The sequence below is a fragment of the Psammomys obesus genome, unplaced genomic scaffold (assembly GCF_907164565.1).
Source record: "Psammomys obesus unplaced genomic scaffold, mPsaObe1.curated_primary_1811, whole genome shotgun sequence".
NCBI classification, from domain to species: Eukaryota; Metazoa; Chordata; class Mammalia; order Rodentia; family Muridae; genus Psammomys; species Psammomys obesus.
In genome coordinates, this window is record NW_026596046.1 from 25579984 (window position 1) to 25592978 (window position 12995).

General features: G+C 36.8%; 1 protein-coding gene across 12 annotated transcripts in view; it reads left to right on the forward strand.

Moving 5' to 3' along the window:
• Positions 1 to 12995, forward strand: part of Picalm (phosphatidylinositol binding clathrin assembly protein) — an 82379-nt gene that overhangs the window by 40992 nt on the left and 28392 nt on the right. For all 12 annotated transcript variants that reach the window (XM_055623103.1, XM_055623111.1, XM_055623106.1 and 9 more), the window contains exons 6-12: positions 33 to 144; positions 1840 to 1946; positions 4478 to 4519; positions 5830 to 5915; positions 8870 to 8993; positions 9247 to 9383; positions 10094 to 10197. In XM_055623103.1, the coding sequence (XP_055479078.1) occupies positions 33 to 144; positions 1840 to 1946; positions 4478 to 4519; positions 5830 to 5915; positions 8870 to 8993; positions 9247 to 9383; positions 10094 to 10197 (712 nt within the window). The remainder of the gene's footprint in view (positions 1 to 32; positions 145 to 1839; positions 1947 to 4477; positions 4520 to 5829; positions 5916 to 8869; positions 8994 to 9246; positions 9384 to 10093; positions 10198 to 12995) is intronic.

Here is a 12995-nt window from a genome sequence, read left to right on the forward strand (position 1 = left end):
GATGAACTAATCTATTTTCCATTTTCCTCTAGGTTAATAGTAATGAACTTACAAATGGGGTAATAAATGCTGCCTTCATGCTCCTGTTCAAAGATGCCATTAGACTATTTGCAGCATACAATGAAGGAATTATTAATTTATTGGGTAAATACTCCGGTATCTTAGATAACTTTTTCTTTTGTGTCAGATGGATTAGTGATACTGACAATAGTTGCTTAAGATGCTGTGAAGTCCACTGAGACACATGTTCATTCTAAAAGTTTATTTGGAGGAAAAAGTTTTATTCCTGTCCATGTGCATACACATGTATATTCACACAAGTGGATACATTCTCATTTTATAGCCAAAATATTTGTTGTTTTTTTTTTTTTTTTTTTACATAATAGTAATTTTTGGACTGTTTGATTAATTTTTAGAAATACTTTAAATCTGTGAAACTATTGAGGTAGGATAGTAACGTTTTTTTTGTGTTGTATTTACTTAAATGGGAAAAGCCTTTTAAAACATTTTTCTTTTCTTTTTTCTCTCTTTTTGTCCCGTTATTCAAGACAAGATTTCTCTGTGTAGCCTTGGCTGTCCTGGACTCGCTTTGTAGACCAGAACAGGCTGGCCTCAAATTCACTGAGATCACCTGCCTCTGCCTCCCAGAACGATAGGATTATAGGCGCCACCACGCCCAGTGAAAAAAGCCTCTTATTTTCTTTGTCTCAGGAAAAGTATTTCCACAATATTTATTCTACAGTGAACATTATAAAACTAGTATATGTATATATATAATTTTTTTCTTCTAAATTTGAGGCGCATGTATGTGTGGTGCCGGGGATTATTAAGGCTCTTTGAATGTTGAGATTATGCTTTATCACTGAGCTGTATCCCTAGCCCTTAAACCTAACTTTGAAAACAGTAATTTTTTTTAAGCCAGCCAGTCATCATTTGGCTCGGGTTTACCTTTAAGTAATTTTAAGAATTTGTGATTGTAAGAAATCTTACCTTCTTACATACCTTCTCACATACCAAGATGTATTTGAAATAGTTGTTTTGCATATAAATCCTCTATTTAAAGATTCACTTATTTAATTTGTGTTAATGTTTGTATGAATCTCTATTATGCCGTGTGTATGGTCGGGTGTTTGTGGAGGCCAGATAGGTCCCCTGGAGCTGGAGCTGCAGGCAGTTGTGAGTTAGGAGTAGACAAGCCATGACAAAAAGTGCCATGGTATTTAGTATCAGACACCAAGTATTTTTATTCTAGTATGCCCCCTTTCTTTAGATAGTTTATTTAAATGTGGTTTTCATAGACTAGGATAACACAAATATATGGAGGGGTACTTCAAAACTGAACAGATACAGCTGTGAAAATTGTGGTCTTCAACTTCTTGATATTTGCAAATGTGAAGCTCTGTATTGCTGTGTACAAACTAAGGGAACTTTTGAAGTGACATTGGATGAAGTTGTCCCCTTAGAATGTTAATACTGGTATATTATTAATAAAATATAAGTAGATTTTAGTCAATGGAGTAAAATGTGTGTTTACATGCAAATATATGTTCTTAAAATTGTGAGCAAAGCAGTATTGTGAGTAAAATAGTATTATGAGTCCTTTCCAGCAATTTTTGTATTTTTAACCTACTAGGACTTTGATTCAAATTTGCTTCAAGTATCCAAACAGCACTAATTTTTGTTGTAGGTTAAGTCCTTTGAGAGAATTGTCACATTTTTGGAGATACTATCTAGTCTTTTCTTTTTCGGGAAACTTTTAGTTTTTTGTTTTTCGTTTTTTTGTTTGTTTGGGTTTTTTTTTGTCGTTAAATAAGAGCATTTTCATATTTCTTTGGGCAGAAAAATATTTTGATATGAAAAAGAACCAGTGCAAAGAAGGTCTTGACATCTATAAGAAGTTCCTGACTAGGATGACAAGAATCTCAGAGTTTCTGAAAGTTGCAGAGGTAAGCTGTTTGAAAGACCTTATACTTTTGTTTATATGTATGGCTTTTGAAGAAATCATTACCCAAATGAAAGAAGTAATCTCAATATAAAAAATATATATCAAGTAATATTAATATGCACTATTGTTTTGCTAAATTGTATTAATGTGACAATAGTGAATAAAATACGTGTTGTATATTGAATTTATATGAGATGATGAAAGTAGTCAACTTTTGCACCGCATACATCTTTACAAAATAAGAATGTGTATGATTGTAGCAGTGATGTCTGTGTTTGGAATTAGCCATTCATTTTTGAAGGCTTATTCTGTTGGTGGTGGTGGGAAAGGCTGAAAGTCAGCCTAAGTTCTTCAGACAGGCCTGCAACTGGAGCCACGTAATTCAATTTTTTTTTTCCTACACAGTGAATTTTATATACTTTATTGAATATGAAAAGGCTATATGATAATATAATTTTGTAAATCTCTTAAAAGTAGTTTTTATGAAATTGGCATAGAAGACAGTTGTAATATTTACAGGCATCTTTTATGTTAGCAGAGACAGTTCAGAAAGTTCTTTATGAAAATCTTTACCCTCTTTCTTTACCCTATAGTCATCACTGTTAGAAATGCCCCCTCTCTTTAGAATATTTCAGTCACTTAGATTAAAGTAATTCTTCTGCAACTACCAAGATAGTGACTCTAGGCATTGTTATCCTTGTGATAGTTTATTCTTTAGCAAATGAAATGACCTCATTGTTTGATGATGCCCATACAAATTTGTTTTGATTCAGAAAGTCTTTCAAGGGAGAAATCTGGTTTCTGCTTATTTCCTCAGTACTAGTCACATATTAAAACTTTAAGCAGGCAGGGTTTATGGTACTGTTATTCAGTAAGGTTTAATTTGTTGACTTTCCTTTATGATCTCTTATTCTTTGTATTTGGTGGCTACAGTTATTGTCATGCATTTGAAGCCCGTAGTTAAGGTTGCAGGTTTGACACCAATGGAATGTATTATCTGTTCATGTGATCTAAAATATATGATAGATTCTGCTGTAAAATGTTCTGAGACTGTCTTTGGGCTTGCAGTGTTATTAAAGGTTTTAGTTCTTAAAATAAAGGAACAGTAATCTCTTGGAATGTGTTCTAAGGGAGCAGTTGTCTCAGTCTGAGGGATGAGCTGTTAGTATCTAAATATGAATGAGTTAAGACTTTTTACTGACTTTATTCTGAAACTCTTAAAAGTTGAGAAAAAGAGGACTAGGATTAGAAAATAAAACATAGTCAGGGGAGAAATACAGGTTTCTAATTTAAGCCCTCAAATACATAGGAAGATATTTGTATTTGTAATTGCTTTTGTTGGCAGTTATCTAATGCCTCAACACCATGAAGAATATGTTGAGGTTTTGTGGAGGTAGTTATATCCTGGTTAAATATCACTTGACATTTATGAAAAACCTAGAACAGGTTTTTAAAATATGTGTATTTTATTTGTGTTTGGGCCACTTGAGTGCTATGGCATTTGTGTTGAGGTCAGAAAACAACGCAGTGGGGGTCAGTTCTTTTTTTATCATGTGATTCCCACGGATCAAACCTATCTTCCCGGGGTTTACAACAAAGTGCCTTTCTCTGCTGAGCCATCTCACTGTCTCCCAAATAGTAGGTTTTAAGTTGTCAGGGGAAACTTTTTTTCTGTAATTTTTATCTTTTTTATTATTATTTAATTATTTCTATTAATTACAGTTTATTCACTTTGTATCCCCCTTGTACCTCCCTCCCTCCCTCCCTCTCCTCCCAATCCCACCCTCTTTCTTCTCCACCTGTGTCCCTCTCCCAGTCCGCTGAAAAGGGAGGTCCTCTTCCCCTTTCCCTCTGACCCTAGTCTATCAGGTCTCATCAGGAGTGGCTGCATTGTCTTCCTCTGTGGCCTGGGTAAGGCTGCTCCCCCCCTCAGGGGGAGGTGATCAAAGGGCAGGCCAATCAGTTCATGTCAGAGACAGTCCCTGTCCCCATTACTATGGAGGCCATTTGGATACTGAACTGCCATGGGCTACCTCTGTGCAGGGGTTCCAGGCCATCACTATGAGTGGTCCTTGGCTGGAGTATCAGTTTCAGAAAAGACCCCTGTGAACTTTTTTTTAATGAAAAGAAAATTGGTTTAAGGCAGGTTGGTGTCATTAGGTTCTTCCTTCCCTCCCTCCTACTTCTCCCGCCCCCCTCGCTCTGGGGGTGGGGTTTGAGACAGGGTTTCTCTGTGTAGCCTTGGCTTTCCTTGAACTCAGAGCGATCCGCCTGCCTCTGCCTTGCTGAGTGCTGGGATTACAGTCATGTGCCACTGTGCCTGGTTTAGATTTCCTTCCTTCCTTCCTTCCTTCCTTCCTTCCTTCCTTCCTTCCTTCCTCCCTCCCTCCCTCCCTCCCTCCTTTCCTCCCTCCCTCCCTTCTCTTCCTCCCTCCCTCCCTCCCTCTCCAGTGTTACTATATGTCACATAGAAGAGGTAATGTTCATGTTGTTTATAATTTTGTATGTTAAATGTAGCCTTTCTTGTTGCAGCAAGTTGGGATTGACAGAGGAGATATTCCAGATCTTTCACAGGTGAGTAGAGAGTTAGAGCATGTGTTCACCGTCACGTGCGCCGCACTGCCAAGATGAGTGTTGTTGTAGTGACACCTACTGAGAGTATTTCGGTTTTCCTCATAGTTTGAATGTTCTAGTGCATTGCTGAAAAGCTTTTTAACATGATATATACAATGAATGGTCAGCTGATCTCTTACTCTGGTGAGCCTTTCTACTTCTACACCATGACAGTTGCACTGTGGAGAAGCCCACCCCACATGGGTAATGACCTGCAAAAACTGCACCTGTCAAGTTTCTTATCAAGCTTTGAGGCAGTTTCTTCTTAGAGTCTCCTTTTTCCTGATAGATATTAAATAGTTACATAGTCCTGGGGAGGGACCTTGTAAACCTCTAATATTCATGAGTCCTGCAAGCTTCTCTTCTTCCTCTAGGAATTATTTAGTTTTAAAGATACACATGCATAATTCTTAAATATAAAGATACACATATGGCTGAAAACATAGTATTTGAGTCTGGCTTCCTTTAACTTGATGGTATCCTGACAGTATCATGATTTCATTTCACAACAATTGAGTAAAATTTCACTGTTTATATACTGCATGTTTTAAAATTTATTCATGTATTGACAGAGCTCGAGATAGGTGCTATACCATAGTTACTGGTAGCAGTTAATAAATAAACACAAACAACAAGTGTCTCTGGTATGTTGATTTAGTATTATAGCTGGGTCATTTGATAGTTTATTTTTAAGAAAATTTTGTTTTATTCATATATGTCTATATGAATATATGCCATGTGTGCCCGGGGAGACCAGGAAAGGGCCTTGAGTCCCCTGGAGTTACGTGTGCTGCATTTGTGACTGCAGGCAAGCATATGCCACAGCACATGGTCGCAGTCAGAGGATTGTTCCCAAGTGTCAGCTCTGGTTACACTGCAAGTGTGTTTACTCACTGAAGAACCCTTTTGCCAGACCTGGAACCCGTCAGTTTATATGCAAACTAAAATACACAGCTGCTGTATTCTCAATAATGTTTTTACTGAAAGTTTACATGTATTAAATATTTCAATATTTTAGGTTCTGTGAGATTCTTAGGTTTCACACTTATCTTCGTTTCTTATATTTTTGGTGATGCTTATTAGGAACTTCAACTAGTAATAATTATAATGGTAATAATAAAAGATTATAATTTCAGTAGTTAGAAAAATGCCCACCTGCAATTAGTACATGAGGAATATGTTTTTATTGCTATCATGAGATGATGTCTGATTTATTTATTTTGTCAAATGGTGTAATGTTTATGAAATTCTTAATATTTGAATACTTTCAGGCCCCTAGCAGTCTTCTTGATGCTTTAGAACAACATTTAGCTTCCTTGGAAGGGAAGAAAATCAAAGATTCCACAGCTGCAAGCAGGTACTTTTTTTTTTTTTTTTTTTTTTTTTGTGGAAGGAGTATATGAAAACAGCTCAAGTTCCAAGTTGTTTCTCTATTTTGACTTAGTTATCTATAAGGTAGGTTTAAATTAATATGAGTGACATCTTCATTAGTAATTAGAATTAGTAACAAGATTCCATGGGGTTAATGCATTTCAGTTCTTGTTTAGTTCCTGATATCAGCAAGTGCTGATGTATTTTATAATGATAACAGTGAAGCTTTGGTTGGGAATTGTGGCTTCAATATTAAAACTTAACCATAAACATCATAGTTTAGTGTGTATGTTGCTTCAAAATTAAAGGGTAATTTTGTATTAATTTACTCAGACCTTAAAATACCCCACAGTAGATACTGTAGTAATACTAGGATTCAAGCCTAGAATATCTGACATCATATTTCAATTTTTATGCCCTTTGATGAGATTGATTGTCATCTCCTATTTTAATCAATTCAAGTTTTGAGCTTATCCCCAGTTTACCAAACAAATTTAAAATAACAGAAATTATCTTGTTTTGATACTTTAATACAATTTTGGTTGGTTTTAGTAATTGCCTGAGTAATTGTTTTCTTATAAAGATTTTATCTATTTAAAATAATATATAAAGTATACAGTGAGACTTTTCCTTTGTTTCTCTCCCCAAGATCTTTTATTTATTTTTTTAATTTTACTTTTTCTCCTTTTTTTAAAATTCATTTTACATCTCTGTCATAGCTTCCTCCTCTCTCCCTGTCTACCTCCTCTTCCTGTTTCTCCTATCCCCCTCCTCACCTCCTCGGAGAAGGGGAGCCCCCATACACCCGCTTATTTCAGCATATCAAGTCACATCTGGACTGAGTGCAACCACTTCCCCTGTGGCCTGGTGAGGTAGCACTGCCAGGGGAAGGTGATCCAAAGCAGGCAGCAGAGTTTGTTTCAGTTAGCCCCATTGCCCTTACTAGGGAACCCATATGAGGACAAGCTGCTTATCGGCTACATCTGTGTAGGGGGTCTAGGTCCAATCAATGCATGGTCCTTGGTTGGTGCTTCAGTCTCCACAGGCCCCCTTGGGTCCTAGTTAGTTGGCTCTGTTGGTCTTCTTTGGGAACGCCTGTCCCCTCTGGGTCATTCTGTCTTTCCCCCATTCTTCCACAAGACTCCCTGTGCTCCCCCATCTGTTTCCATTATGTGCTGGGTGGAGTCACTCAGAGGACAGCTATGCTAGGCTAGCGGCTGCAAGCATAGCAGAGTATCATTAATAATCATGTCAGGGTTCACTGTCTTGCATGGGGTGAGTCTCATGTTAGTCATAGGGTAGCCTTTTCAGTCTCCATGACCCCTGTTACTAGGAGCTTCAGATAGAGTCACCCTCATATTCTCCCAGGAGCCTACCCTGTCATAGGTCTCCAGCTTGTCACAGAGAAGTCCCTGCCCAGGGTTTCTCTTCTCTCTGCAAACCCTCTGTCCCCCACCCCCATCCCCACCCCCATGTGCTCTCCCCAGGTCTAATATCGACCCTCATTTCTCTCCATGCTCTCTTACTCTGTTTCCTCTCTTCAACACTTCAGCTGTGTCTATATTCTATTTCTACTTATGAGTGGGAGTTAAGTATCCTCCCTTGGTTCCTATTTGTTAGTGTTTTTTTTTTTAATCTGTGAAATATATATATATATATTTTTTTTTATTTTTTTTTTTTTTTATTTTTATTTATTTATTTATTTTTTTTTTTGGTGACTTCTGTCCTGTAGACAATTTAAACAATGTCAGATACTGTGGCTCTTACCTATAATCCCAGAACTGGGAAAGGTGAAGCAGTAGGAAGTCAACTTTGAATCTAGCTTGAGCTCTATTGAAGTTAAGGCCAATTCTGGGCTACGCTGAAAGACTTCTGCTCTGCAGGCACGTTTCTCCCACCCCACCCCACCCAAAGTGGAACAGCCACTAGTGAATTTTTAAGTAATATTTTGTGCAGTATTTTTATTTTAGAGTAGGTTTTTCGAAGTACTGTAATTTTCAAGATGTTACAGCCCAGTTGGTTATAGGAAAGTAATTTAAAAAATCAATCGCATGGTTTAGGTATACTGATTACCCTCAGATACGTATCTTGATATGATTGGCTTCTTTATTTCTGTCAGAATTATTTGACTTCCATTGTCTTCTCCTTGGCTTATTTATAATACTGATTTTACATAAATTAGATTAGTTTTTGCTACTTTATGTATTTACAGTAGTAATTAGAGAAGTAGTAATCACAGAGAAGTCCCTGCCCAAGTGTGTAGTATGTGGAAAAAGGAAGATAAATTGAGGCCAGGTGTATTTCTTTATCCTAAAATTTAATTTTGGTTCATGGTTTAGTATGGATGAATCTTTACAAAGTGGGAAGTAGATGGCTAGTTGTGCATATGTAATAGATTTGAAAAGAGAATTCTGATTTGTCAGAAAGGTAGCAAGCATATAGAAAGGAGGTGCCACATAGCCTGATGACTTATTGAAGTCAGTATTCCTTTTTAAGGAGCCTGACATCACTGGATAGCTTTTGAGTGTTATTGTAGAGATTTAGTGTTGGTTATCAAGCTTCAGTGTTACTGTGGTATAGCTGTCAAAAGCCCGGGTGTTAATTGGTATAGGAGCTGTCTCTGAGAAACTGAATCAGTTTTGTTGTTTTCCATTAGGACTCTTCTAAGAATGTTGCTTCTGTGTCTCGGGAGAGACCGTGTGTGCCAGTGTTGTAATTTTTTCTAGAGTCTAACTCTAAAAGCCACAGATTTGCATTTCAGTGTACCGTGTTAAAATTGTTGGAATTTTCTAGGTCACTGGGGAGAAGATTCTATCTGATGTACTAATTTTAAGTCCATAAACTCATTATTTCTCAAAAGCAGATCCACTTCATTTTATCTGTGTTATAGATAAGACGTGCTTAGCACAGAGCCGGATTACTTTTATCCTCTCACCCTAGGGCTACAACACTTTCCAATGCAGTCTCTTCTTTGGCAAGCACTGGCCTATCTCTGACCAAAGTGGATGAAAGGGAAAAGCAGGCAGCATTGGAGGAAGAACAGGCTCGCTTAAAAGCATTAAAGGTAAGTTAAGTGTGGGCCTTCTTTTTGGAACATCAAGTAGAAGGGAATCATGTAAATGAACCTCTAGCCACACTTGGGTTTTTAAATGTGTAGCAATCCTACAGGCTGAAACTCAGTTTCATACTCACCAGAATGCTTGGTGAAAAGTCAGGGAGCACCTTTCATCTGTTACAGCAGAATTAGAAAATGTCCTTTTTTAGAGTCTGTACCAACAGCTCTAGTTTTAGATGCGTTAAACTTTCTTTTTCAACAGGAACAGCGTCTAAAAGAACTTGCAAAGAAACCACATACCTCTTTAACAACTGCAGCCTCTCCTGTGTCCACATCAGCAGGGGGAATAATGACTGCTCCAGCCATCGACATATTTTCTACCCCTAGTTCATCTAACAGGTGCAGTGGGGACTAAGGATGTCTAAGTATTTAGTAAAAGAGCATGTTCAAATCATGTGCTTTAGATTCTGTGAGTTTGCTTTCGTTTGTGATTTTGTAATTACAAATTAATAGAAAGGGTGTAGTAAATACAATTAATATACTATCTAAATGTAAAATAAAAAGATTATATTTGTATGCTTAGGAAATGGAATATGGCTAAATTACTAATTTGATTGATTGATATTTTCGAGACAGAGTTTCTTTGTGTAGCCTTGGCTGTCCTATACTCACTTTGTAGACGAGGCAGGCTGACCTTGAACTCAAAGAGATCTGTCTGCCTCTGCCTCCCTGAGCACTGGGATTATAGGCGTGTGTCACCACAACCTGCTTAAATTACTAATTATTAATTGGAATATAATGTAAGGGAATGGCTATTTTCTTGGGAACCTCATTGAGTCTTTCCAGAAAAGGTATTGTTACTCAAATTCAATAGAAATTTAAGACGTGGTGCTCAAGTATTTTTCTGGGCCTCCTTAGAATTATGTTAAATGAGGAGCATGCATTGTTACCTTGGTAGAATTACTTATTTTTTTAGGCTTACATTGAAGCATTTTGCTTTTTTTTTTTTTTTTTTTTTTTTTTTTTTTTTTGAGTAAAGGGGGTAGGAGACAAATTAACACAGCAGAGTTCATCTAGAAATAAAACTGCTTTCCAAAATATTTTCCTAGCACATCTAAGCTGCCAAATGACCTGCTTGATTTGCAGCAGCCAACTTTTCATCCATCTGTCCATACGATGCCAGCTGCTCCTCAGGTAGCAAGTACATGGGGAGGTAAGCTTTGGTCTGTTTTAAATCTTGTGTGGGTATCTGTCTTCTCCATTAAGTAGCTTGCTACTTTTTAATAGAGTTTTTGCTTGAACTTAGTACATGGGAACTTGAGAAATATTAAAATGGCAGTAAACTAAGATTTATCTCCTGAAAGCAATTCATGATATGTGAAGTGCTAAAATTCATAGTTACTAATGGAGTAAGGTTTAGTGAAGATGAAGTTAAATATAAGAGGAAGGATACTTTGTTAAGTGTGAGATCATCCCTTTAATGTGAATTTCAAATGCATAGTAATTACCACTTTTGGCATAGAAAAAATTTCCTGGTGGGTAAAACCCTTACCTGTGTGTGTGTGTGTGTGTGTGTGTGTGTGTGTGTGTATGAGAAGTCTCTACTAAAACTCAGATTGTGTTATCAAGCAGTGAAGAATATTGTGACCAAGTATTTATCTCATGGTGATTTTTGTATTTTTTAGTTAATTGTCTTTTATTTTTATTTCTTTAATTAATTTAATTCATTTTATTTTAAGTGTTTTAACCTAGACTTGTAAGATAACAGGAATGTTTGATGCCTTGACTATCTTAAGGGGATTGTGGTCTAGCACCTTTCAAAGAAAGTGATGTATGTCTGTTTCACAGTTTTAGTTAGACATCTACTTTTCAAATCATCATCTTTGGATGGTTTTGCTGTGTGCCTGCATGTGTGTCATTATATAAATAGTTATCAAAGACTGCTGGAAAGAGATTTTCAGAATCAGTGATGCTATGTAGAAAATCATATAATATGTTAAAATTTGTATTGACTTTCATGAAACACTTTGATTATTAAATTTTGCAACATGTAAAACAGATTTTCCTCATTAATCGTTTGAATTAAAAATATAGTTTTTATGCTTCTTTCCTTTCTTACTTACAAGCCCCCCTCTCTCTCTCTCTCTTCTTTCTTTCTTTCTCTCTCTCTCTTTCTTTCTCTTTCTTTCTTTCTCTCTCTTTCTCTTTCTCTCTTTCTCTCTCTCTCTCTCTTTCTTTCTTTCTCTCTTTCTTTCTTTCTTTTTTTTTTTTTTTCTTTTTTTTGGTGTGGTTCTGAGTATTGAATCCCGAGCATGGTACACACTAAGCAGATGCTTTGCCGTTGGGCTGCATCACCAGCCTATGGTGCTGTTTTGTCAACTAGAGTCTCAGTTCTGTGCATACAAGGGTTATCTGTCATTATTACCCTAGAGAGCACTTTGTAGTCATTGCTGTTGGGGCATGTGTGCCACCATGTACACGTGGAGGTCAGAGAACAACTTAGTGCAGCCAGTTCTCTCCATCTCTCCTGTTCTCTCACATCCAATCATGTGGTTCTAAGGATCCAGCTGTGGTGGGCTTACCGGAGCACTGCCCAAGCTGGCCTCAAGTCATGGCAGTCCTTTTGCCTCAACCTCCAGTGTTGAGATAGTGAGGATGGAACCACCAGACCCAACCCTGGAGTACTTCTTGTTACATGTAGATATAAATAAATTAATATAAGAAAAGTACTTTGTGGAATAGGTAGACACTTTCTCCTCAGGATGGGTTGTATTTATTTCAAAGGGAGTAGAGAATTATAAGCACTTGATTTTTAGACTAGTTTTGTATAAGCATTAAGGTTAGGTTAATTTATTAAAATCTTGAGATTTGAGAGTTATTTTTGACAGTTTAATAAGTATTTTAGAATTGTTTTAAAATCAAACTATAGACAGTGTACTAAAGGTTAAGAAAGAAGTTTATTGGTGCTAGAGAGATGGCTCAGTGGTTAAGAGAGCCGTATTGTACAGAACCTCATTTAATTCCCAGCACCCATGTTGGGCATATTACAACTGCCTGTGTAGAAGTCACTAGCCTCCTTCCACACGTATGCATATACCCAATCACAGACAGAAACTCATTTAAATCTTAAATATAAAAATAAAAAAGAATATAAAGGTGTTTCTTCTTTCTGTTTTTTTGTTTTGTTTTGTTTTTTCTTTTCTTTTGTTTTGTTTTTCAAGACAGGATTTCTCTGTAGCCTTGGCTGTCCTGGAACTTGCTCTGTAGACCAAAGTGACCTCAAACTCACAAGAGCTGTACCTGCCTCTGCCTTCCGATTGTTAGGATTTTAAGCATGTACTACCAACACCCAACAGAAAGGCATTTCTTAATGTCCTAGAAGATCCTGGTTTTAGAATTTGATACATTTTTATGCTCTTTTTCTGTTTAATGTCTATTTTAAAATACTGTACTTTGGGCTGGAGCAATTGGTCAGTTGTTGATAATACTTGCTATTCTACTTGGGTTCAGTTCCCACTACCCATAAGTCATCACACAAATACCTGTAACTCCAGTTCCAGAAAATCTAATTCCTTTTCTGGCCTCTATAGGCACCAGGTGGCTTATACATACATACTTACAGGCAGAAGAACACTCATACACATAAAATAAAAAACAAATATATTTTTTAAATGTTAGCATTATTAGTGAGACCGTTAAGTGGTTTTTAACGTCTTCATTTGTAATATTTGTTTGTGTGTGTGTGTTTTTAATAGTTGATGGTTCCTTATTAATCCTCCTTCCATGAGTGGCCAAGACCAAGGGAAAAGAAAAAGAGGACAGGCCAGCTGGTGCATGGAGGGAACATTTCCACAACATTCCATTTACACATACAGCTAAAGAGATAAGCATAGTCTCTATTGTAGTTAGAAGTTAATCTTCTGTTAACTTTATTTTAAAGTCATATGTTTATTGATATTGGTTTTGTGTGTGTGTGTGTGTGTGTGTGTGTGTGTGTGTGTGTGTGTGTGT